This window comes from Lactuca sativa, chromosome 4, assembly GCF_002870075.4.
Source record: "Lactuca sativa cultivar Salinas chromosome 4, Lsat_Salinas_v11, whole genome shotgun sequence".
NCBI lineage: Eukaryota > Viridiplantae > Streptophyta > Magnoliopsida > Asterales > Asteraceae > Lactuca > Lactuca sativa.
In genome coordinates, this window is record NC_056626.2 from 309,571,774 (window position 1) to 309,599,693 (window position 27,920).

Here is a 27,920-nt window from a genome sequence, read left to right on the forward strand (position 1 = left end):
ATCGGCCTCCCCCAGCCTCCCCTTTATTTCTTATTGTCCTTCTCAAACCCTAATCGAGTGTGTGTGTTCCATTTGTGTGCTTTTGAGCTTGGAAGAGGATTTTGTGGAGAAAGGGAGCTTGGAGAACAAGTATTCGAAAGCAAGGAGCTTGTGGGATCTGAAATCTACCTTTTGGGCATCTTCTGGAAGGTATAAATCGTTACCCTAACCTCATTTCATTATGGATCCCCTATTTGGACAAATCCTAGGGTTTTCATGGTATGATTGGAAGCTATTCTTGTGTGCAAGCTAAGATCTGAAGTTGCAACTTCAGAACTGAGCTCCCTTGGGCTTCTTAGTCCATAAAGTTTCTAGCTTGTGCAAGGATGAGACTCTCCCAAGGTGTGAAGTTCCATTGGAAGCTTAGATTGGTCATTTAGGTCCTTTAGAGCCTTGCATGTGCGTAAAGTTTACAACTTTACGTGATAAATGTGCCTTAGAAGGTTGGATCTGTAATCTGGAAGCTTGCCATGGCTGAAAAAGTGTCTGCATGGGTAGAGGTCTGCAAGGACGCGCCGAGTTAGGTGAACAACTCGGTGAGCCCATTGAAGATGGTCATGGACTTGACGAGTTGATGAACAACTCGACGAGCCCGTTGAAGATTGCCTTGACCTCGGCAAGTCGTTCGAAGACTCGGCGAGTCGGCTAGGGTTTCTCCTAATTCTTGGACACGTATGAACTCAACGAGTTAAAGGGGAACTCGACGAGCCAATCGAGGATTTCTCGACTTCTCGAGTTCAGGAAGGACTCGACGAGTCGGTGAACTGCACTCGACGAGTCGAGTCAACATGGACTGTTGACTTTGACTTAGAACAACGGTTGACCAGTTGACTTTTAAGGGTATTTTGGTAATTTAAAGATTTATGAAAAGGGGTTTTATGGTAACTATAGGTGGTGAAGTTCGTGTTGGTGATCCTGGAGTTGACCTCTCTAGTTCATACGACAGTTGCGAGGTGAGTTATCCTCACTATACTAAGGGGTCTAAGGCACCAAGGCCGTCCCAATTGATATGTTACCTCGAGTTGTGTTAGATGCTGAGTATGACTTAGTGTTGCATGCTAGTGGTTATGCTTGTTAGGTAGGTCTGTAGGACTACCTGTGATGTTATCTGAATATTACATGCTCGATTCTTATGATTTATGTGTTGTTATATGGGATAAGTTGAGGTTGTACTGCTTCGGGCGGTAGCCAACAAACCTTGGGAGCATTCCAGTTACAGGCTAAGTGAGACTCGTACTGTGGGCTCGGGAGCATTCCAGTTACGAGCTAAGGGAGACTCGTACTGTGGGCTCGTGGGTATTACAGTCTGTAGGGCTGTGGACCCGTTACGTGCTGTTCTGTTCCGTTTGTTATGATATCTTATTATTTGACATCGTTATGTGGACTGTATGTGTATCGGTATTTTGGGGGTAACTCACTAAGCTTTCGGGCTTATAGTTTCAGTTTATTGTTTCAGGTACATCAGGGGATCGCGACAAGGCAAAGACGTGATCGTACAGCTCCTCCTATTATGTTTATGTTTTTGGGAAAACTCTGATAATTAACATTTTTAAAACAAAGATGTAATGCTTGATGAATTTGACATGTCTTTTTAAAAGTTTAAATTGGTTTGAAATTTTGGGTGTTACATCTATATTGTTCTCCTCATCCATTATGTCATCCACTTTATCTTCATTTTCTGATTGTTTCCCATCCTGATCATCACCTTCATCCTTTTCATACTCTTCATCACTCTCTTCAGATTCATCATCCCCTTCATACTCTTCAACATCCTCATCACTTCCAAGTAAATTCTCCATAAGGTTATCAAAAAGCACATTATATTGTTCATCATCATTAATAGGTGGGGTGTTGTAGCATCCATCAATATGGTCATTATCCTGAACCCCAATCATCTCATACCCTACATTAGCAATATTTGAAGTAAATGGCTTGTAGCATCCTTTAACAACAGTTGCAGCCCCCTGAACCTCCTTAACACCCTCATTAGTGTTTTCCTTCTCTTTTAAATCATCAATATCCTCTAAATTAAGCCTCTTACTATAAGAACCTTCCCCTCCTTTTGAATTCCCAACTCTACCCCTTCTAAATTAAGCCTCTGGTGAGAATGCATCACTTTTACTCCCAAAAAGAATCAAAGACATGTACTCACCAATTGGCTCATCATTGACACAGTTCATATTTCTCAATGGAGATTCTGCATGAACTTCAACCTCATATTCAACCCCTTGATCATCATTTTTTGGTAATTCCTCAATGACAACTTTACCCTTTGCATTTGGAGACATGAAGTAAGTGAGTAGATTGGTCTTCCCATGTTCTGTGTACACCTTAATCAACTTGTTATTTAGAATAAATTTAGAAAGATTGATAACATCCTGATCATTCCCTAAAGCTCTAAGACTAAATTGAAACTCACCATTGGGTATCTTGAAATGCTAGTATATCACTGGGGATTCATCGGTCAATTCAATCATCCGTGGGTCCGGGTAACCTAGGTCAAGCATTATGGCATCAAGTTCATGTACATAAAACTCATCTATGTCCACATAATCAACATAACGCACTTCACCTCCAGTATACTTTATATCAGGTAACTTAGTAAACTTCCCACCATGATGAAGCTTAATACTAAACCATGTGGGTGCACCCGCTACAAGTCAAAATTATACATGATAACAAAGTCAAAATTTGGCGGATTTCAGTATAAATCAAGGGTAAAATGAAAAATAGGAATGTTTAAGAAAACATAGCAACTTACCATATAAGGATGATACGTCGACAACTTCATTTTTTGGTATGATCTGCCACATTACGTACACCATTTCGACTTTAACGTATGACCTTGTCTCCTTTTGCTTCGATTAGGTTCTTAGGATAACAAAGGATGTTTTTTTGCAGGTTTAATGGAGAAGGAGGGAGGTTGGGAGTTGACGGGTGTTTGGGATTGTAATTGACGGATAAACGGTAGAAGGAAGCGTTGACATTCGTATGCAAAAATGGTCACTATAAGTAAAAAAACAGAAATATCCTCATGTGCAAGGCACATGTGGGAGTTAACGGATTCTTTTTAATGAGTGTTAAGTACAGGGACCATTCTCACAAACAAACCAGTCCAAAAGGACCATAAAACCAAAAAACTCGTGGTTTGGACCAAAACCCCAAAAAAATACATATCACAGGGACTATTTTTACAATTTTTTCTAAAATAAAAAATTATTTATACTTCTACAGTTCTACTAATAAATTAACACAGTTAATTAGTAAGGACTTAAAACAGAATTTATAAAAGTAAAAGGTATAATTGGAAATGTTTAGGTTAACGAAGGGGGTTAAATGAAATTTTCAGAATCAAATATCCTGTCTAAACATTTCATAGTTCAAACTTCAAACTCTTCTCTCCCTCTCTCTTTTCCAAACACACACAGTCGTGAACAATGGAATGCTCAATTTTGAAGCTTGTAATCGAGAAGGGACCAAGAGAAGGTGAAAGCCTAGAGTATTCATCTGGATCCATCGTCAAAATTGGTCGAATAGTGCGTGGCAATACCATCGGAATCAAAGACGCCGGCATCTCCACCAAACACATTTCCATCGAATTCGATAATGAATCGAGCAAATGGGAAGTCACTGATCTCGATTCTTCCAATGGTACAATTTTGAACGGGCAAATGCTTTTGCCTAACGTTCCTTCCACTCTCGAAGACGGCGACTGCATCAAGATCGGTGAGCTGACGTCGATTATTGTGAAGATTGGAGGAGTTCAATCGACTATTCGACCTCAAAGGAACCCTAGGAGGAAAGGAAAATCTGGAGTTGCTGCTGATGTTGAGAGGGAGAGGAGTGGAGGAAAATTAGGGCTCGATGGTGATTTGGGGGAAAATGCGGTGGAGGAACCGGTACCAAAGCGGAACCTCCGCCCTAGAGGTAAGAAAGCTGCGGATTCGAAGACTGAGGTGGAAAGCTTGAATGTTAAGAGGACATTGAGAAGTTCTAAGAATGAAGATAAGGCTAGTTCCATTTCTACACTAAATCAAATCTCTGAAGATACGAGTACAGATGTAAGACAAGCAGCAGATCAAGTCGTCCCTGTAGAGCAACGTAAGACACGAGGGAGGAAAAAGCAGTTGCCAGTGCCACATACCACCGATGATCCTGATTTAGATAAAGGGAAACCTGCAGAAACTGTTCTTCCAGTAAATGTCAAAAAGACACGAAGAGGAAGAAAGGGGTTGTTAACTGAGCCTGAGCCATTGGAAGATTTACAAACCAGTGAATCTGTTCGAGCTCATATGACAGAGGAGCCAACATCAACACAAGAAGATCATGAGAAAAATGTAGTAAAGAACAGTGGTTTGGAGGAGAATTTGGACGCCAACCATGAGCCTTCTCAAGATCATGTTGCAGAGAAATTGGTGTCAACTCAAGAAAGTTGTGAACAACGGGAATCCTTGGTAGATCAAAGTTTAGTGAAGGAGACTAGTGTTGATACTAGTAGGTGGCAAGATTTGGAGAAGATGACATTAGGCGACTTTTTTGATTACTTGGAGTGGTACTTACCTAAAGAGATAATTGAGAAGACAGAAGAAATCATTTCACAATTACCAGAAAAAAACAGGAAATACCATGAGGCTAGGCTTCAAAGAAATGAAAAGGATAAAGAAAAGCAAGCTATGGACTAAAAATGGAAATTGCAAAGAGAATCAAAGCTATTCAGGTAACTAATAATCTAACTTCCACCTCTTAGATTTGTCAATCTTTGAGCTATGTTCTTATTGTATCTTTTAGCTCTGTTTCTTTTAGCCTTTAGTCTCTTGTATTAGGCTTAAGAAAAAGTAGTCTTGATTGTGCTATATGTTGATATAAGCAAGTTAGAATATTTGGTCATTGTTATGGCTTTTCATTTTGTGAAATCCAATGTTTTTTGCTGTTTATTAGTTAAAAGTGAAAATGCGAAGTTTATTTACTTTGCTTATTTTGAAAGTAACCCATGATGCTTTTTCAATTCAGAAAATGAAAATGAAGGGTGTTCTTTGGAATATTGTAAGGGCTTAATGCCAAAAATTAGCAATTTATGTTTAGAAATATAACAGTACATATGACCATATGGTATGTTTATTTATATAATTAAATTAAAATTAAAATTTTTCTGTAATTTAAAATTTAAATTCATAAATAAACTTTTTTTTTTAACAATATAAACATGTAAAATGTATTTTCAAACAAATAGCAGTTTACTTTTATGAAAGATTTTTTTTTCTTTATTTATCAATGTACAAAATACCTTAATAAGAAAATAACAATTGAAAATAATGATGTTGTAAACTTGTAATAGAAAGAAACAAAAGTAGGATGCTATATCACATAAATATATCAAAGTGCATTGATATTTTTTGCATTAAACCAATAAATAATAATAGTAATTCTGAATCCAAAACTAGAAAGAGAAAGAGAAACCAGTGGACATAAAAATGGACGAATTTCTTACAGGGCTAAATGTGAGAAATACTGAAATAGAAATGTACTTTATTAATTTGTATATTATAACTTTATTGATAAGTATCGTTGTATCGGTCTAAAATTATAGAAGTCACATTTTGGCCATGAGAGATGTATTTCACGCATAAAGTTCAACTTGGTTGTACTTTTTCCAAAATACTTATTTTGAGATATTTTAATGGGAAAAAAAAAAAGAAGAAGAAAGAAATAAAAAAGAGAGCAGACTTGAAAGCCCGAGTGAATAATATGATAAATTGATAATACTTCAAAATAAGTATTCATGATCAACCCGAGTATGACACCTAGGCATTCATGTTGATAAACCATATCAAAGATTCCCCATGGTCGAACACTCGAAAATGGGATGAAATAAAATTCATTTTGCAATAATCGCTTTTGCCCATGACTAGATCTGTAGCTTTCCCTTTCTTTTTTTTTTTTTTTTTTTGTATCAACATTCTAACATTTTCCAAATACCAAGCACGGATCGTGAAAGTTTCAATTTTAGTAGGTCGTATGTCTATGCCATAATACAATTCTACCGCCTCTCCCCATATTTGGCCGACTGTATCATCTGTGTTCATATGAAAAGAAACAAAATACAAAAAATTAAAAACGTTATTGTTAAAAATATTTAAAATAAATGAATGAAAGGTGGGACAAAACCGGACCAATTTGATGATTTTGACCCCGGTGAAAAGAGATTAAAAATATCATATGTTAACTGGTGTATGTTTAGTAGTTCTCTATTATTCTTTTGAACATACCTATCAAAGCACTTACGAAATGAGAATATGTAGTTAAATGTTGGACTATAACCTAGTGAACAAAGGAGAGGTTGAAACATTCTAAAAATCTTGATAAAAATTTTCATTTTTATAAAACATTTTTCCATAAAACCATAAGACAACAACCATTGTTTTCAAAACGAAATCATATAATAAGAGTATCAACGATCTCTCACAACATAAACCAGCCAGGAGGATGTGTACGATCATGCATTTGTCTTGCCCTGATCATCTGATATACTTGAAACCATGAAACCAACAATTGTAAGCCAAAGCTTAATGAGTTTCCCAAATATACCCTACACACAACACATACAAAACATGCACCCAAGGCCTACAACATAAGGCTGGACTGCTGGACTGCCACCTGAGCCTTCAGCAACAAGCTAGACCGCTCCTGAGCCTATAACATAAGTTGGATTACTCCTTTGGGCCTTTAGTATCAACTGGACTGCTCGGGTATCTTGACATTCAACACAAAACAGGATCACCTCAATCCAACCACATTATGTCGACATATGCAAAAAATAATCAATAACTAGCAAGTTCAGTTAATCATAAAGATCTATCAATCGAATAGATCATTATAGCATAACAACATCCTATACATAAGGATACGTAACACAATCTAGTGGGCCGGTATTAGTGCCTTCGACAATGAGTACAGTAAGAAAACTCACCTCTCAGTCTAGTCTAGAAGATAACAGTAATGATCCCGATCCGATAACTAGCCTAACAGTCACCTATACAACGAATAGAGACTAAGTCTCAATCTACAACCCAAATACTCCATTTGACCTAAAGTCAAACTTGGTCAAAGTCAAACAGTCAACTTCCAATCAAACTATGTCCCGCATACATGAAGCTCTACGCGTCGGGTAGGACTCAAGGAGGTAAAACGAACACAAAAGGGGCTACGCGCAAGGTAGCTAAAACTATGCCCTGTGTAGTATGCTGATGTTCAATTTTACCATTAAGTGCTTAATCAAGAAGTTAACCCTCCAGACTTCCAGATCTATACTAGATGGACGTCTTAATGGATAAAGACTCTGACTTTATCCATTTGCATTCATATAAAGAACACTAATCTAAACTCTAGGTTCAAAAAGCCTTTGATTGCTCAAAAGCTCATGCATGGATGGATGGGAGTGACCAAACTCTCATGTTTATGACTTAACAACCCTAAAAATGTCTGGAAATGGTACTCAAATGTTTGGAGTAGCTCTTACTCATATACACCATGGATATGGGGACAAAAACATGAAATTCTAAAGCAAAACTAGATCTGCCATAAAACAACATCAATGTAGGAACTTTATACCTTTTTGAGATGGATGAGTAGATGCAAATCCTGGATCTATACTTATTTGAGCTTCCAAATGATTCCACAATCTTCTTCTTCCTTTAATAGTGAACACAAAACACTCCAAAGGCTCAAAACTCACAAATGGGGATTAGGGTTTCTAAGGAGGCCGTTTGGGAGGACGGAGGTTGAGGATGGAAGGGCCTTAAAGGGTTAGTGCCTTTAAATAAGGCTTACAACCCCAAGAATTAGGGTTTTGGTTCTTGGTTATTAAGCCCTGCGTGGATCATTTAGATCCCGTGTCTAAGATCCCTCCTACGCAAAGCGTAGGAGACTACCCTATGCCCCGCATAGGACCAAACTCCAACACTTAAACTTTAAAATAAAGGAATAAATTTACATGCAAGGACCGAGTGTTATAGAAGTGTTGTATAAGTTACAACATTTGTATTATACCCTTATTTTCCTTTATATGTGCAAGTCTTTTGTTGGCAACTTTGAATCGATAACACCTCACTTCAAAAATACCTCTGTAAGATCTGGATACCGAATATGCTTATTTTCTAACCATTCATTTAAAATCTCAACTTGTTGTCCACCCGACAATACAAGAATTATTGAAGCTAATACAGCCTCCAAAGATTACCATATTTCACCATCCATTTTAACTACTAAACTCTCGTTTTCATCGGTTGTTAAAGAAACAAACAAAGGCTTCAAAATTCTCACAAAAGGAAGCCAAATTTTCACCATATGAAGTCGTTTTACAGTAAGCAGAATTACACTCTCATATGTTATTGCCTGTAAAACCTTGGAAGTTACCTCAATAACCTTTAGCTTTGTCTCAAGCATTTCGCCTTGTTGACTTATCTAGTCAACAACTTTGACTATATTTTCTGATGCCATGACCTAATTCTCCACAAAATATTTTACAATTTATAATTTTGTTAATATCTGACAAGCCCATGACATATCTACTAAAAAACATTGAAATTGATGCATTTGTACATCCACTGCACAAGCTAAGTTGACTACATTGATGAATCTGGTCAATAATCCCTTGAAGTATTGTTTGACTTTGGATTTTACCTCTTTATCATATTTTTATCAATGGCGCATCATCATCTTTTGTAAGCATGTATTAGATATGTTCTTGAGCCAAAGTTTTCAAATCAACCCTAGACAATGGGAGTGCTGACGTGGCAAAAAGAATGGCTGACAGGAAAATTTTAACTATGTCAACTGGGTTGACAGGTTGGAGGCGATCTAAAACTGGTTTTGCTAACAAACCAATTCAATGAATAACTTTCAAAATCTCTTCCTCCTTACCTTCCTCCCATGAAGATGCTTCTAGAAAGTCTACATATTCTCCTACCATTCAAGCTCAACCGTTAAAGAATGGTTACAAAAAGTATGGCTAATGACAAAGAAATGATAAAAAAAATGGATGTTTAATCAAACTGGATACATTTTCAAAAGCTCAAATTCTGTTTTTTGTACTGACATTTTGATTTTTGGATGAGTTGGAGGGAAACACACATGTATGGACCTTACAGGAGTATCCCCTCTCATGGGCTTGAGGACCAGGGGTTTCACGTCAGGATAGGCTGCTTTAAAAGCTGCTATATGCAAATTCACCAAACATGAGAAATCGTGCATGGATAATCAACACGTGTTCATATCATTTGCATTTGATACGTTTGGTTTTCTTGTATCGGATGCAGTAGAGCTTCTTAATAGAGTACAACGAATCATGCATATCAATGTTATACCCCTAGATCTATTGATAAAATCTTCAAAAGAATTAGCTTTACTATACAAAAAGACTTAGCGGCACAGCTTCTTGCCCATTTGCCATCTCACTCGTTGTACGATATAAATAAATCTTTATTTATATATTTTAAAAAAAAACCTTTATTAGCGAAATTGAATTGTGTTGTTGCCTCCTTATTTCTTATAAAGAAATCATTTTTTTAGCGAAATTGAATTGTGTTGTTGCCTTCTTCAACTAAAAACTAAAACAAATAAAGATGGAAAACAGTTCACACCATCAGATTCTTCTTATCCAGTAAGCATATTAAATCGAACCTAAAGAGAAATAGAAACAGTGGGTGTGAACCCTAATCGTGAAACAAAGAAATCAAATGGAGATGGGCCGGCTTCAAACCAGGATTACATGTGCCCATTATTTTTCTCTATACAGAATAATATACGCACACCATATATGTGATATCATAAGGTGATAGGGTAGCTTTTTTGTTTTCCTAATCCCAAATTGAAACAACCACCAAAAAATAATCACAATAAGCTGAAAGGAAAATAGGACTGAAAGAAAAAGAAAAAAGCATTTTTACAAACATCTGGTAGGCACCAGTTTCTAATGAAGCCACAGAGTCAAACAAAATTTCAAACGCAAACTGAAATCAGTAGCCTTACAGGTTACAAATATAGTAATGATTTCTATTTTCCAATTTCCCCTACTGATTTTTGATTTTTTTTAAAACAAAAACATTTGTTTACCAGTTTTGTGGGTGATGGTGTGATGGTTGTTTCTTGATTCATCATCTAAAGTTTGTTCGAATCCATCTGTAAAAAAAAATCAAATTTATGATCAGGTCCATAATTTCATTGCCAAAAGAAAACACAGTTAATTAAAACAAAAAACTCAAACATGGAAAATGAAAATGCAAAAAAGATTTTAGATGTGAAGTTAAAAATCAAAAGTGCAATATCAAGTGAATCGGAATCCCAAAATTCTTTTGGTCACACAATAGTCTTAGGGGTCGTTTGATTTGCACTTACCCAGTTTGGTCAGAGCTGACTGCTGACCCGATCAGTAGTCAGACTGTTTGATGGGCCTTTATTGTGGCTGACTCGGTAAGCACTCCCTGACCAAAGGGCTGACTCGGTCCCAAAAAAAAAAGATGCTGACCGATTACCCTAACACAAATCGCCGCTCATTCATTTTCTTCCTTCGATATTCAACGCGACACAAGATTTGAAAGCTGCAGCTTCCGGCCACTTCACCTCCTGCGCCGACTAGGACTCAGCACCGGTGACGAAGCCACAGCCCCGACGAAGGCACTGCTCGACTGCAGGTACGTCTTTTTTTTTTTTTGTTTTTTTTCTGAAATCCCAAAACCCTTCAATGTTTACAAGAATTGAAAGCTGCAGCTTCCGGCCACTTCACCTCCTGCGCGCCGACTAGGACTCAGCTCCGGCGACGAAGCCATAGTCCCGACGAATCCACAACTGCCCGACTGCAGGTACATTTCTTCGTTTTTTTTTTTTTTTTTTTTTTTTTTTTTTTTTTTTTTTTTTTTTTTTTTCTGAAATCACAAACCCTTCAATGTTTGCTGTCAAATTGATAATTTCATTCTGAAATTAGGATTTGAAATTACTTCTTTCATTATTCTTGGATTCAATTAGAACAAAGGGTTAGCATGAAATCAATTTATAATGTGTTTTTGATGAAATCTGATTTTATCTATATGAAGGAATTAATTGCTTGTGTATGAAATCTGCAGCAACTAATGTGTGATTTGAGATCTTGTCTTCAAGCCCTTATATAATTGTTAAATTGAATGAATTGTGTAATGTATGTATATATGATATGTTTATGTGCATATGTGTGTAAGATCAAAATGGTCAAGACAATGATTAGAATTTGAGATCTTGTCTTCAAGTTATGTATTGTGTGTATATGATATCTCCCAAGTATTGTCTTCAAGTTGTATTATCTTTAGGTATATGTGTATTACCAAACTGATATATGAGATCTTGTCTTCAAGTTATGTACTGTGTGTATATGATATCTCCAAAGTATTGTCTTCAAGTTGTATTATCTTTAGGTTAAACAAAAAAAATATATGTTTTATCTTAAACAAAAAAATATATGTTGGATGATTAGATTTTTTTTTCTTTTTACAATAGACATGACAGATAAAAGAATTAGGGTTAGTTGGAAGTCGGAATTGGTGGACAAAACTTTTTTTGGAAGCATGTATACAAGAATTAACAAGCAATGGCCGGGAGGGTAGCGGACTAAAAGCAAGCTCATGGGTTGTGGTCGTGGAGAAATTGAAAACAGATCATAATTTTATTGTCGACAAAAAACAAATGAAAAACCGATACGACTATTTAAAAGCAAAGTATGCAGTGTGGTTAAAACTTAAAACAAAACAGGAAATATTTATAACCCCGTTACGAATTCTTTTAACATGACTAATGAAGAATGGGAAGCGGAAGCGAAGGTACATTAATACTTATTTTTTAAAGTAGATTATTTTTTTTACTACTTTAATAATATTTATTAAATTTGTCAAACAGTTGAACAAGTATGTAGATAAGCTGAGAAATGCACCCCTCCCTTGCCCTGAACTTTGTACCCAACTATTCGACGACCTCGACCGGTGTTTACAGTTGGGGGCCATCATCGACATTACCTCATCCCAATGAAACCTTTAGTACACATGATTTTGAGGATACAGAGATGGATGAGCCAGCACCTCATGCAGATACCCCAAGCTCAACAGTACCTCAACCTACTAGTGAGGAATCATCTTGGCGGACAAAAAACAAGGGGGGCAAACGAAATGGTCCTAAAGAAACCACACTTGATGATGAGTTGAAAGAAGTTGGAAAAGAGATTATCATGGGTGCACAAGCATTCACCGAAGCAAATAATCTTGACAAGGAGATGGATGCTTGTATGGCGAAATTGACAAGCTTGGAGTGGGGAGAATATGATCCGAAATACACCACTGCTCTTATGTTATTTGCTGAAAGTGCTGGTAATAGGAAAATTTGGTTGCGCCTTAACTTGTCAACTTGTGAGTCGTGGGTAACAAATGCGGGAAAAAAGTTTGGATTAGTTGGTTGACTTTAGTATTGACATGTTACGTTTGACTTTAGTATGTTATGGTTCATTGTTTGACTTTAGTATGTTATGGTTCATTGTTAGACATTAGTATTCCATGGTTTAGTTATGTTATGGATTGTTTTTCTTAGGTGCGGTTATGTTATATGAATTTATATGTTATGAAATGTTATGTTTTTCTTAGGTGCGGTTATGTTATGAAATGTTATGTTATATGAATTTATGTTATGGATTGTTATGTTATTGATTAAAATGTAATCTGTATTTGACATCTAACAGGACACATGGATAAAGAAGGTGACTTTTTATATTTTCTTATATTCTCGTGGTATTGGTTGATGTTAGTCTGACAAAGGCAAAGAATAATTAAAAGAATAAGAGCTAGCGAACAGGTAGCAAAGGGATATGTGTATACGCAAGATTTGATACACGGATGTCCTATACAATGTTACGATATAATACGTCTTTCACAAGATGCATTTGTACTATTATGCAATCACTTTACACAAAGAAATTGGTTGCAATCTAGTAGGACGATAAGCGTTGAAGAGAAGATGGCTATGTTTTTACATGTTATAGGACATAATGAACGTTTTCGAGCCGTTAAAGAAAGATTTCATCACTCCACACAAACGATTCATCAATGTTTTCATGAGGTCTTACGTGCAATGATGTGTTTTGCACGGGAAATTATAGTACCAACCTCGTCTAATTCAACAATAAATACCTCAGAACGACATAGACGGCTAATGCAGATATTTCCCGGAGCAATAGGTGCACTAGATGGAACACTTGTACATGCAGTTGTGCCTGTTGATCAACAAACTCGTTATAGGGGAAGAGGAAAAGGTGAATGTTATCAAAATGTAATTGGAATTTGTAATTTTGATATGATATTCACCTTTGTATGGGCTGGATGGGAGAGCATAGCACATGATTCTAAAGTTTTGAAAGAAGTTGCATTTAACCCAACTTCTGGATTTCCATTCCCTCCACCAGGTTTGTAACTTTACTATACGTTTTATTATCTAATATTATTTATATGATAAATTTGTCATACATCTACAGATAAATATTACCTTTGTGATGCCGCATACACCAACACCCGTGAATTTATGGCTCCCTACCGCAATACTAGGTATTGGTTAGCCGATTTTCGAAGAAACAGAGCTTTGACTAAGGAAGAAATGTTCAATCATGCTCATGCACAACTTAGAAATTACATTGAACGTGCTTATGGTGTATTGAAGGCGAGATTTCCAATTTTAAAATAAATGACTCCTTATCCTTTTCCAGTGCAAAGAGACATAGTCATTTCTTGTGTTGCGGTCCATAATTTTATAAGGAAATACGATATTGAAGATGAATTATTTACGAACTTTGAACAAAACACTATGGTTACTCATAATGTGGGTGGTGGAGGAAATGAGGGTCAAAACATAGAAGGCATAGTATGGGGTTCCGAAGCCGTTAACTATATGACTAATTTGCGTGACCAGATTGCTAATCAGTTATTTTCAAATGGTTCACGTTAAACGGTGTACTTTTTTTTTATTATGTATGACAATTTGTATTTGGATTTTGTATTACACTTTGTATTTGGATTTTAATTGATGTATGTTTAATTTGGATTTTATATGTTAATTTGTGGTTTTATAATTTTTTTATCCAGCACAAGAGACGACACAAGGGTAATATGGTCATTTTTTCATTCAGCACAACCATTCAGATAAATAATCAAACATCATAAACTCAGTCAGATATGGACTCAGTCAACATTTCTAACCCAGTCAGCTTCTAACCTAGTCAGCTCTAACCCAGTCAGCAACTATCAAACGACCCCTTAGGATGAATTGATTTGGGACAACTTGTAGACAAAAACCGAAAACCGAAAACTAAAAATTAGCTAATCACTAAAAAACAAAATAAGTCATGGTTGAACATGAATATGTCATGGTAGCATATTTTAAGGAAAAACAGATAGCAATTGAACATATATTTTTTTTAGTAGAGAAAAACTGAAAGTAATAATTTCAAAAAGATTTTTTTACAAAGATCTATCTACTTATGTCATAAATGTCAATTTTGAAATGTTTAATGTCATCATTTTCCATCTAATGTATGATTTCATTCCTTAACATCTTATATATATGTTTTTTAGCTTTTTATTAGTTTTAAGTTAAAAATGGTTTTTTTTCTCGAAATCACGGAAATGTTCAACGGTTTTTGGACCTTTCAAATTTAGCAAACTTGTACAAAATATTGAATTGTGGATTATTAATATAAAGTGATTTTAATTGAAGTTAGGATGTAAATGTAAATTAATTACTTGTAAAAATACTAATATGTAAGTAGAGAAAGTGATTAGCTTTTATTGTGAAGCATAGATTGTAAAATTAATGGAACTTCTTGATTTGAAAACAAAAGTTACATTTTTGTATTTAACAAAATGAGATTTCAAACATATATAATATGTATATTTAGGACATGAGTAACCCCTGGATTATGTATGTATTAACTTAGGAATATTTAAAGTTAACAGGAGATCGATGCAGACACTTTCCGTAATGTCTTAATCGAATTAGCCATGATCGCATAATATATTAGGAAATTTAAATCACCCATGTGCATTAATAATTAAATGGGGTGCATTAAACTACAATGCTCTGGTTTCGGAAGTTGGAGATCCATAAGCATACCTATTTACTACATTGCATTACATATGTGAATAAAAAAAAATATAAAGATCAAAATCAAATCCTGAATGGGAATGAAAAAAACGTAACGTAGGTAAAGCTAAAAATTCCTATTAGCAGACTTTAAAAATCCCATGTTTTGTCCGAAAATAACCAAAAGAATCATCTGTCCGCATTCAAAATAGAACATAGCCCAAACCTGTATCAAAAGCACCACCAACTCGGATCCTAAAAGCACACATACTAACAGATCCTACACACAAAAGATCATAGATCAACTATATCAAAACTACAACAAATAACTCTCCACCCTTTTGTGATCTTTAAATTAAATTTATGAAGAAAGAAAATAAAATTTGTTTTTAAAAATAGGTGTTAGACTTGGACACATAAGCATTGCAATACATCGACTTGGCTCTTGCTAAAATACGGCTGCTAGTATTAGTGATTGAGCAATCACCACGTTAAAACTTATGACTTAATATACAGAGAAGCACCACATTGATTTGGGGTTTAACCAACCAAAGGAATGAAGAAGAAATACCGACACTAACGTGTCTTAAGATCAAGAACATAAATAAAGTATTTAACTTTTTTGTTCGATCTTTTTATAAATTGTGTATTCCTATTAAAAATTGGTTATTGATAGGGCTTTCAAACGACCTGCTAAAGAATAGAGCATATTATCTGCATTCAGTTCTAAGGCTTCTTTGTACAAGTGTTTTTATAATCGCTTAGTTTTTTTTGGTTCTTGATTCTGTTTTGGGTTTATTGCATCTACATGTATGTAGGTATTATTTTGGTTTGCAAAAGCTCAAGACATACGATTAAAGTTTTTGTATCGAAATTAATCAAGCTAGAGATAACGTAGGCAATTCATGTCTGTGTCTGAAGATATTGAACTCTCATCATTGTTTGCCTAAGAATTTGTAGAGCTCAATTGTAGTTTGGTTTTTGCATGCCAGGTGTTCGATGAATTGCTCAAATGAAAATCAACAGGTACAACACAATTAATGTTGACTTTCTTTCATTGATAAATGGTTTTACTACATCAGGTTGTGTCTTTTATTGTTTTTGTTTCTTTATACAGTAAATGAAAAACAACATTCACCTTTTTGCACAGACCAAATGAAAATTTCTTGACATTTTTCTTTCGAGCTGCATATACAAATGTTATATCAGATTTTTTAATTGTACTCATGGTTGATGCTTATGAAGATATTCCAGTAGAGACAAGTGGTGATAATGTCCCACCTCCTGTGAACACTTTTGCTGAGATTGACTTAGGGGAAGCTTTAAATTTTTGTATAAAATTTGTGGTTAATGTTACTTGAGACAAAGGGAAAGATTTGATATAGGAGAAGTTAACGGGGTAATTAGTTTGTAGAATGTTATTAGAAGGAATAAAATCTGTAAAAGAAATTGGAATGTAAAGGAATCATAATGTGTCTCTAAGAATGGAAGTTAATAAAAAAAATTAAATATTTTTTTTTTTTTGTGTATATTAAACTTATTTTTTGGTTAATTATTAAAACATATAGTACTATTTATATATAACAAGGATACTTTGGTCTTTTAATAAAAAGGGAACATGTGAAGATTTTCAGTAGTGTTTGGTACATAATAATAGAAGTGGGAATGGAATTGAGCATTACAGTGAATAAAAAAAAATCATATTTATAATTACAAATTACTTTCTTCATACATAGTGTTCAATAACAATAGTATTTATTAAAAAAACAAAACTTCAAATAATTAATTTTCGTTCTTTCTTCTGAAAACAACTATACAATTTTTCTAATTTCTATTTTTGTAAACAGTTTTTTTAAAGTGATAAATAAACCTTTATCCACTCTTTGAAATACATATATTGTATATTTTAAACAACATGAAATATAACCATATGCAGTTATTTTAGCTATATCTGTATCTTATCTCATTAAATTGCATTTCTATAACATAACATTCTTTGTTTATTTATCATTCTAATTTCATTTACTTTTCTAACTGTACATAATAAACAACATGTTAAAGTTAAGCTCTATGGTTTTGATTCTTATTTATTGCCCTGTTTATATAGAATTAGGGATAAGTAAGTGTATTGATTAAGAAATGTATATATTATGTTATCATAGAATCTGATGCATTTCTTATCAGATTGAAAGTGTCGATGAATGTATTATTATGGGCTTACCAATGCTCACTGCGACATGAATGATTAGAGTTAAACAAAGGTACACACACGATGAAATTACATTTTTTGTTCCTCACGTGTACTTTCACTTTCTTAAAACAAGGTTAGTTATTTAGTTTTTTTTTTTTTTTTTAAATTTATGAAGAATATGAAGAAGAATGGTTGAAACACCACAAGTTATTTAGCTTCACACCTAAGTTGCACGGAAACGGATACGGCAACATGAAACGGATACGGAACGGATACGGGAAACGGCAAAACTCAAAAATTTAAGATACGGATACGGCACAGATACGGAAATATAAAAATATGAAAAAACACACACACACACACACACACACACACACACATATATATATATATATATATATATATATATATATATATATATATATTAAAAAAATTCCAAAATATAATGTACTTGATCCTTGTGTTTCTTGTTCTTGAGAACTAGATCTAGAAGCCATAATCGATTTCTGATTTCTCAGTCACCAAGGTGTTCGTCGACAGCAAGCCGCAAGCAGCCAAGCAGTAAAGGTAAACGTCTAAAGGATAGTAAATTAAAATTAACCAACGAATTAGGGAGGCACCGATCGGTAATATTGATAGTTGTAGGGTAATTTCGATAGCCCAATTATCCATTAGCTTATTTGGACTAGAAAGCCCATGCAAAAAAAAAAAATCGGAAACTTCTTGGAAAATTACCTGATACGTTTCGAGTTTCGCCGATACGTCCAGGAAACGTTTCCTGGCCGTTTCCTATGCGTTTCCGTTTCCTCCAAGTATCGGATACGGGTACGTCACCCTAGATGGCGTTTCCATGCATCATAGCTTCACACACTCTTTAAATCCAGTAGCATTGTTAATATTGGAGCTACTGGCCTTAAATTAAGGATTGAATATGTTGGATTACACTTTAAGCTTCTGTATAAAAAATCAACCTGCATTCTATTTATATTGAAGTTTGCATACTTAAATTAGTGTTTCATAGTCATACATATTTTCTTTTTCTTATTAATAAAAAATCAACCTGCATTCTATTTTAATATTTTATTAATAATCTATGGTCCCCGATTAATCCCCGCCAATACCGATTAATCCCTTAACACCAGTCGATCGTCGAGCTACCGTCGAACGATTTTTACAACCTTGCTTTTATTTATGAGTTGTAGGTTTAGAAATTGGACTTGGAAGAATCAATGATGTCCCTCTATAGGGTTTTGAATATCATCACTTTGAGAAGACATTTCCAAGACCAAAAAAACCATCCAATGGTTAGTTTTCTTCTATATTTATGTTTTTTTCTTCCAAGTTTTTAAATGATCTTTTTTCTGATTATGGCTTCTTATGCAATGATTCAGATGTTGTTGAAGTAATATAGCTTTTTTGCCATCTAAAGTTAATTTTTGTTCCATGTTGTTTGTAGTCTTGAATATGGAAGTGTGTTTCCCTATTGAATTATGAAAATGCCCGTTTTGTAGAATAGTTGTGATTTCAAATTCTATAATTATGTTTTTTGCCCTAAATTTGGTTTTTTCTGAATTTCCACATGCAAGACGAGATTTGTACCTTTATGAAGACTAATTTAGGAAATGACAGATGGTTGAAAAGAGGAAGAGATGAACAGACGAAAGCTCAAAGATATATTTTTGAGTTTTCAAACAAAAAAGTATGATTTTTAATCCTTGCCTGGCAATTGGAATTATGTATTGTTTTATTGATCATTTACAATGTTTTGCTGTCATTTTTATGTATAATTGATATTATTAGGAGTTTAATTCATAAAAGATAATATACAAGAGCATATTTAGTCCTGTATGAGCAAATGAAATTAGGTCTCAGACCTTGGAATGGTGAATGTAAATTTGTTGATATTAGTAGTTTCATGTTTTGAAAAAAAAAATAGTAAGTACATTGCTATTATTGGTAAATAAATGGAAGTATATTGTTGTTTTTGGTAAAAAAGAGTAAGTACATTATCATTATTGATAAATAAATATGAGTATGTTGATGTTTTTAGGAAAACGAGTATGCACAATTGTATTATTAGTAAATAAACGTAAGTATATTGCTGACTTTTGGTAAAAATAGTAAGTAGGTTGCTGTTATTGGTAAAAAATGTGTGTGCATATTGTTTTTTTTTGGTAAAGAGAGTAAGTAAAGGTTCTGGTTGAAAAAGCTATTTGCTTGTATTTTTTGTTTGGTTCGACTCTTGAATATATAATGATTTTGGTAAATAATAAACTTGAATTTTGGGGTTAGGCTTACTGCTTTTGTTTGCTTTCTTATTTTCTGTTAAACGTACATTTAAGTAACTTGAGTTAGATGTCAAGAGCTCTCTCATTAGATGAATTTTGTGTTGTAAGCATAGTTTCCAAACAATGAATGCTATTACTTATAGTATTCTTTAGGATGATATTTTTGCTATTGGTGCCTCATTAATTTTTATATTATCATACTTCAATTATCTCATTCTTATGCAAAATTTTTGTATTTAGAATTGTATCAATCGTGCTATGTGTCACCAGGTGTTTGGAAACACCTGAAACCAATGTTTCAATGATCATACTTATGGGGACCATTCCAATTACACATTATAGAATCTAATTTCATTGTATAAAATCATTTTATAGTTATACTTATTTTAAGATGATGTTTTATGAAAATCATTTTTATTTCAAGATTAATAAATCAACTGAAAAGGGAATGTTATAATTAACAAATAAAGTCTCAACCAGTTAATAACATTATTGCTTTATAGTAAAAATATATATATATATATCTCGCTAATACAATATGCATTTTTTAGAGTATAAGATCCAATAAAAAACAAATATGTTGTCCGCCGAAAAGAAACTATTCGTCGCAAAAAAAGTATTATTCGTTGGCGCATGGCATAAGTGATGGATTTTATAGGGGTTGTGGTGTATAAAGAAGTATTGCATGATTAATAACGTAAATCAATCATGTGTTCATACACATTTGTAAACAATCATAACTCTTCATATTTTATTTTTTACTGATTTCGTATTTGTTAGCATAATTTTTATTGATATTTGTTTATAAGTCGTAAACTATATGCGAAAAAGAATTAATCGCTTTTAAAACTAATTTCAGAAAAACTTATTCGCACTCGTCGCTTAGCGCGGGTAAACGGCTAGTGTGTGTGTGTGTGTTTATATATATATAGGCGGTGGCAATTTTGTGAATTAATGGAACTTTAGGATTAGATCAAGATACGGAGGGGCATGAATGGAATTTTGCATTCTTTTTCTTTCAACACACAAAAACACCCGGTACGAACCCTAAAACCCATTTGATCCAAATCTCGATCATTGTTTCAGACTCTGATTCTGATTATACCTGAAATTCATCTTCTGATTCTTACACGAAAACCACTCGATAATCAACTAGAACATTAAAAACCTTTTGATTTTGAATTTGATATCGAATCAAATGGCTCATTCTATAGATTCTGATTCTGATTTTGTATCAAAAGCTGTTCCAAGTAAGTATAATATTACAAACCTCTTGTTCTTACTCAATAAACCTATCTGTTCTTATTATAGAAAGTTTTTTCACTTTAAATCGTTGTGTGTATTCAATAAATGTTTAATAATCGAGATAGTTCACTAGTGATTTATATGTCGAAGTGAGGATGTAATGGAATATAGCATTATAAAGCATACAATCTAAACCTAAATCTCAGTGTGTGATTTATATAGAGTCTATGTATCTAAATGTTAACTCTACATAGTGTTCTAATTATTCCCCATTTCATTTGATCTAAATATTCTTAATCAAAATCAGCAAAGATGTTATGTTATTCTAACTAATTGTTCATCATTTAATTAGATTTAGATCCATAAATTGTCTAATACTATAGATTTTGGTAACACAAATCTCTTATTATGATTGTAGTATAGTGTTTAGCCAAAAAAAAATATTTGTATTCTAGTGAATTTTATGTTGATTGATAATTAGAAATTTGTTATTATGTATTTATAGAACTGTGACCAGATTATATATCATAAACTAATATGAATTCTAATGGAATTTGTTGTTATTGATGCAGCTAAAAAAGTGCAAACAAATGCAACTGTAAGAAAAACAGGGAAAGAAATTTATATCGATATAGATATAAATTGTGATTACTTTTAGATTAAATATTATAATTGCTTTTATTAACCTCTAAATGCTTTTAATAAATATTCTAATTGTTTTTATTTGATAATTTTCTTCATACAGATTCAGCGAGTCAAGATAGGGTTAAAAAATGTATGAACACACTTTCTTTCAAATAATTCATAAAAAAAAAAAAAACAAATGTTTGGATTTATTTTTCTAAGTTAGTTATTCTGAATATTCTAATTTTGTTTTATCATATATTCTAATTGATTTTAATTGTTAAATTTCATGATAAAAGATTTGCAAATTGTAAATCAAAAGAAAAAGAAGGCAGATGAAGGAAAATCAAAGAAAAAATTAAAAAAAAAAACGTTGTTACTTCTAAAAGCGACTCTGATTCTTCTTCTGATTCATCCTCACAGCATAGAAAAAGAATTAAAAAAAGGTATCAACAATCATTCTTTAAAACACTTAACAAAATAATTTTTTTGGATTTATTTTTTTCGGTTGATTATTATGAACATTCAAGTTGATTATTAATAGCAATTCCTTTTCTAATATCTATATTATTTTGAACAAATTAGAAAAAAAAAATGATGCCTATTATTATGTAAGAAACTTGATATGGTTTATTAGGTGATTAATGCTTAATGTATAGTAGGTATTATGATCACTTCTTAATGACCATGGTAGAATATTCTAATAGAATAATGTATAATGGCATCAGTATTCTATTAGAATTATATTAGATGTTGCATATACCTATATAACATTCTTACATGCATAATCTTGTATTATAATATTTTGATAACAAAACATTATACTGCAATCATTCGTATATACTTCAAAAAATTAAAGATTGAAAATATTAGAAGAATCAATATGTTCTCAAATGTATAACACATCATCACAATCCAAATGTATCATACATCATCACAAACCAAAACAACTGAAAAATATCCAAATTAAAAAATTCAAACTTTTATCTATATGGTATTATTGAACTTTATTGAAATACGAAAAAAATCGAAATATATTTTTAGACACAATATGCACTTTGTACCTTGGAGTTATTCAACAATGTCAAACATTTCCTTGAATTATGCCCTTTAACTCCACATGTTTTTCATGATCTTGATTGCTTGTTACCTTGAATAGTAGCCTTCTCCAAAGCACTTTTTAAACGTTTTCCTGTACCAGAACCTTTATTCTTCACCATAGGTGGATTTTCAACATCAACAATTTCAGGATTCGTAGTAGTTCCGTAAAGTTTATCAATATGAGCTTCTTTTGTAACCGGTAATTTGCCTGAACCTTGTTCACCAATACCAGTCATAAAAACTTCAAGCTTCTGCATGAACTCTTCTAACTTCTTGTCATCATTACTTAATGAAGACAAGCATTGATCAAGCATGGAAAAAGCTTTGTATGCAACCTTCTCAACATTTCCAGACGAATCACCATATCTAAACGTCCTTTTCAAAACTGTGGTGGGGATAATATCTCTTCTCCATCTCTTAAGAATGTATCTTGACGGAATCTCTTGTATGTCATAAATCTTTAGAATACAGAAGATGTGTCTACAAAAAAATTCCAAACCGCTCAAAAAGCATTCATGAACATTTCACCGTTAGATCTTCTCTGTTGAATTCAACGTGTTTCAAAAGTATTAGGATAATAAGTATATTCAAAAAAGAAAAATTAGAATATTTTTTCAAAATTATTAGAATATTAAGTATATTCTAAAATGTTAACATTATCTCAAAATCACCTTCACTTGTATTAAAATTCCATTCATAATCGATGTCAACTTTTTCTTTTTTCTCAACTACTACCTTCTTCTTTGATATATTTGTCCTTTTATGTTTGACAATGCATATGTCAGAAACAACGCCTGATGTAACACTCTTCTGTGAACAAGAAACAAGTGAATGAAGAATCTCCCTCTGCACCATGAGAAAAATAGTCCTGGTGTATACCATAGATGCATGTTTCTCCATATCTTCAAGAGGTGTTTTGATGATTGGAGTTATAGTAGATGTATCAAAATCAAATTTGATCTGATTATTCCTTTGCCTTTCCATAACAGACTCAAAAGCATTCATGAAATTGTTTAACGTATAACCATGATGTGATACCCTATTGAATGCTGAATTCTCACTTTCCGACCGAGAAGTTGTTCTCATTAGACCTGACATCGGTACATCTTTAAAATAGGTTGGAATCCAACTGCTTCTCAAATCAAACATATCTTTCATCCATTTATTGTCTTGCAACTTATATTTTACCATTAATGCATCCCATCTCATTTCAAAATCATTGACAAAAATTTTGGGGTCCCATACTATACTATTGAAGTCCGCCTTAAAATCCGATTCATTCATTGTTTCCCAGCTTACCTTCAAAATCAATTCATATATTATTCTGTTAGAATATAATATAGTATAAAAAGGCATTTCATTTAATCTATTATCCTAATACAAAAAATATTTCATTTAATATTCTGATAAGAAAAGAACAATAATGTCATATTTATATTGAAAATAATGTCATATTTATACTGATAAGAATATAACAATAATGTTAGTACCTTCAATGGAAGTTTACTTGTGATATGCCACATACAAAAATCTATGTTTTGTGTATGGCAATACTATCTCAATAGCTTTTTTCATTGCTGGATCTTGATCGGTCACGACCATGATTGGTGCTTTTCCAAAACACTTCAAGAATGACCGAAGTAACCAAATATAGGAATTTGTATCTTCTCTACACAACAAACCAGCTCCAAAAGTGATGCACCTTTTGTGATTATCAATGTCACTAAAAGGTACAAATACCATACAATACCTAAAAAACACAAAAAAAATACCATTATAATATTTAACTAAAAATGTTTATAATTCTAGAATAAATACCTGTTTGTACGATATGTTGCGTCAAACGAAACAACGTCCCCAAATAACTCAAAGTTTTGTTTTAAAGTGTCATCAGCCCAAAAGAGAGCATTTAACTGCTTCTTGTCACATTTGTATTCATATGTAAAATTTGTAACATTCTCTTTACGATTCTGAAGCTTTGTAATCAACAAATTTGCATCAGTGCCCCCGATGTGACAATTTATATCCCTTGTAAAAATTTTCCAATCTATCTCTAGTCCATCAACAAATTCACATCCTCCTTTTATAACGCACATTAGCCTATATGTTGTAGTTTCCCCCACCTTTGCACTCGAAAGCTTATGTATAAAAGCTTGATCAACAACATTCAAGTGACGTTTAGCTCTTGAAAGATGCATACAATCTTGATTGATCAATTTGTGGTTGTGTTGTTGTTCAAAGCGCCACAGGTAAACTTCTGAAGAATGTGGTATAACTTTGAATGCAAAAAAGATTTGCAATTTGTGCGTTTACAATTACTATTTATCAATTGCTTGTTATGATGATCACTAATTGTGTCTAAGGTAGAAGTGTTTGGCAACCCCCCTCTATTGCATATAAAATATTTCGAAGTTGTGATTCCACTCTTTTTCCTCTCTGTTGATTTTCTAATATCAAAACTAGATCTTAATGCATATCCTTTATACCACTTAATTATATCTTTGATATCTTTAAAAATTGAACCCACAATAGGTATCCAATTAGCTTCAACCTCTGGAATCCAAAATAAAGAACCATCAGCTCCAATGAATTGTTTGCAAGAGCCATATTGTGCTGCAACATTGTCACTTTGAACTACAAAAAAGAATATACCACCATGTTAACATAGAATCAGAATAATTTGCATTCATATGACTGTAATCATAAAAAACCACAATGTTATATGTGCATTATTCTATAAGCATAATATGCAGTAACATGAACTTGTCACCAACATCATTCTATAAAGAATAACCGATATCAGTTACAGAATTACCTTGGATTTCCGATTGATTTCCATCATTATGCAGAATCTCTGAATCACAAGAGCTGAATTGATGATTTTCTTCATCGTAATGATCATTTCCGATGTCATTCATATCTAAATCATACATAACTGTACTACATTAAAAATTGAATATGTTATATGCAACTAACAATGAAAGCAATGATTACCTTGGGTTTCCGATTGATTTTCCTCGTTATGAAAAATCTCTGAATCAGTAGAACCAAACTGATGATTTTCTTCATCGAGATGATTGTTTTCGATGTCATGCATATCCAAATCATCCATAACTGTTATCATTATTGATATATCAATGTATGTACAATACTCTATAAGAATAACATGCAGTCTCATGAACTTATCACTAAGATGATGTTAATGAAAAGCAAATAGATGATGTTAATCAAAAGAAAACAGATGACATATTACTGAAAACATAATGATTGAATGAAAGTTAAAAAACAAACAATGAAATATATGATGCATTGTCAAATAACATATTATAGATTAAATTGTTTTCTAGCTCAAACAAATTCAACAACAAATGATCTTTGATTGCTGAATTGGATGTCTCAACAACAGATGATGTTTGATTGCTGAAATCACAAATCATACAAATATAAAATTGGAGAAATCGATAATAGCTTGATGATTCAATTCATGAACTAGGTTAAAAATTGAATACATTATATGCAACTAACAGTGAAATCGATGAAAACTCAAACCTTGATCAATTGACGATTTCATGATGTTGAGTAAAATCCACGGCTTGAAAGATCGTAAACAATTGTTGAAGATGAAGATTAGCAGAAATCGTTGAACACTTGAACCTCTACCGAAATCGATGATCAGAAAGTTAAAATTGATCAAAATCACTCAACTTATCAATTGCAGATGAAGAAGAATCAAGAACATGAACTCGAACAACACAAAAATCGTGAATTTAAAAGCTATGATTTAGCATCGTTCGATCAATGTCCAAATCAAATCGATTATCGGTTGAAAGAATATAAGATTGGAGATAGAATATCGATCAAATTGAATTGAAGAACAAGGAATGTTGTTTCATCGAATAAATTGGTAGAAAACAGGAACAAGTGAGATGATTTCTGGATGATGTGAAAATTAAGCTAACCTGATCATCTTAAATTTAACCTAGTGACTAATCTACCCCTAATTAACTAATCAGCTAGATTAATTAATGTTAATCCCTTTTTTTATGAGCCACAAGATCAAATATGATCAAAGGCTAAGATTTGGTCCCCATGTCTCACAAAATATAGGTGGTCTCAAATGAACCTCTACCTATATATATATATATATATATATATATATATATATATATATATATATATATATATATATATATATATTAATGGTGTTTTTACATAACTAAAGAAAAATAAAAATATACATTTGAAAACACTAGTTGGATTCTACTACTTGTTAGTGTATTTAAAAATTAAATCCAACCGGTTATTTTAAATTAAATAAACGTTTTAATACCGACGACCCTGCTGACAACCCTCCCGTCGGAAACCCCCTGCTGATGTCGTCGTTTCAAGACCATGAAAAAACTTTTTAATACTCGTTATTTCATTGCTAATGTTGTTGTTTGAAGAATTTTCTTAGGAACTCGTCGAAGATGGTTTAGTCCGAGTTTTGGCCTAATGTAGGAAAATTTCAAAAAGATGGTGTACTTTATTGAGATTCATGCCCAAAAAAGAAGCATGTACCAATCCTCAACATAAATCATCTTTCTTTTGTTGTGATTTATATTACATGATGGATAATACCAAACCTTTTTTCCATCTCATAATCAAGTATGGTGATTCCCAGAGTCGCGTCATACTAGCGACAAGCAAGAAATACAACTTCTTTTTGATAAACTCATTGATGAAGGAGGTTTAGGAGCATCCAATTCACGTCAACCCCCACCCCCAGTACACCTCCACAGTGTTTCATTTAAGGTTTTACTTTTCTAGATTATGTTTGGTTTACGTCATGAACACAATTTTGGGGATTATAAAGCGTTTTTGATTTGCTTTTTTGAAAAATTCATGTGTATAAGTCTACTTACTTTTTTCAAGAACATGATCATAAGTGGTTTGTCATGACTGTCCATCCAATGGTTTTCTACTTCCAACGCTAATTTTTTAAGTTGATAATCGAGAATCATTGATTCCAAAAAAAACGATTCTATTAGTTAGGTTTATCAGGATTGTATTATGGCTTTACTTGGTTTCGGACTGAAGTGAAAGGGTTAGATAAAGGATTGTCTTAAATCCTCTCGAGCGTTTGTCTTGGTAAACGGGGGTCCTACTTCTAACTTTTCTTTACATCATCAGTTTAGTAAAGATTATTTGTTATCTATTTCTTATTCCTTTGGTCTAACGAGACTCTTCATGTAGTCATTTGGGATGAAACTTAAAAATGTGTTGATTGGAGAAGTTGGTAGTAGCCGGGATGA

General features: G+C 33.0%; 2 protein-coding genes, 1 long non-coding RNA gene and 1 pseudogene across 3 annotated transcripts; 2 read left to right on the forward strand and 2 right to left on the reverse strand.

Moving 5' to 3' along the window:
* Positions 1–3,423: 3,423 nt before the first annotated feature.
* On the forward strand, positions 3,424–5,005 carry LOC111892160 (FHA domain-containing protein At4g14490). The gene has a single exon (XM_023888226.2). The coding sequence runs from the start codon at positions 3,477–3,479 to the stop codon at positions 4,719–4,721; it is 1,245 nt and encodes a 414-aa protein (XP_023743994.1). The 5' UTR covers positions 3,424–3,476; the 3' UTR covers positions 4,722–5,005.
* A 3,060-nt stretch (positions 5,006–8,065) lies between these two features.
* LOC111892156 (BTB/POZ domain-containing protein At3g05675-like) lies at positions 8,066–9,074 on the reverse strand (annotated as a pseudogene).
* A 6,308-nt stretch (positions 9,075–15,382) lies between these two features.
* On the forward strand, positions 15,383–16,699 carry LOC122197790 (uncharacterized). Its single transcript, XR_006191470.2, has 2 exons — positions 15,383–16,084; positions 16,170–16,699. It is a non-coding gene; the product is annotated as an uncharacterized LOC122197790 (long non-coding RNA).
* A 5,953-nt stretch (positions 16,700–22,652) lies between these two features.
* Positions 22,653–25,750, reverse strand: LOC111892155 (protein FAR1-RELATED SEQUENCE 5-like). Its single transcript, XM_052771180.1, has 7 exons — positions 25,621–25,750; positions 25,442–25,546; positions 24,946–25,260; positions 24,445–24,883; positions 24,181–24,376; positions 23,282–23,925; positions 22,653–23,106 (listed from the first exon to the last, which is right to left on the reverse strand). The coding sequence occupies exons 1-7, from the start codon at positions 25,748–25,750 to the stop codon at positions 22,653–22,655; spliced, it is 2,283 nt and encodes a 760-aa protein (XP_052627140.1).
* Positions 25,751–27,920: the final 2,170 nt, after the last annotated feature.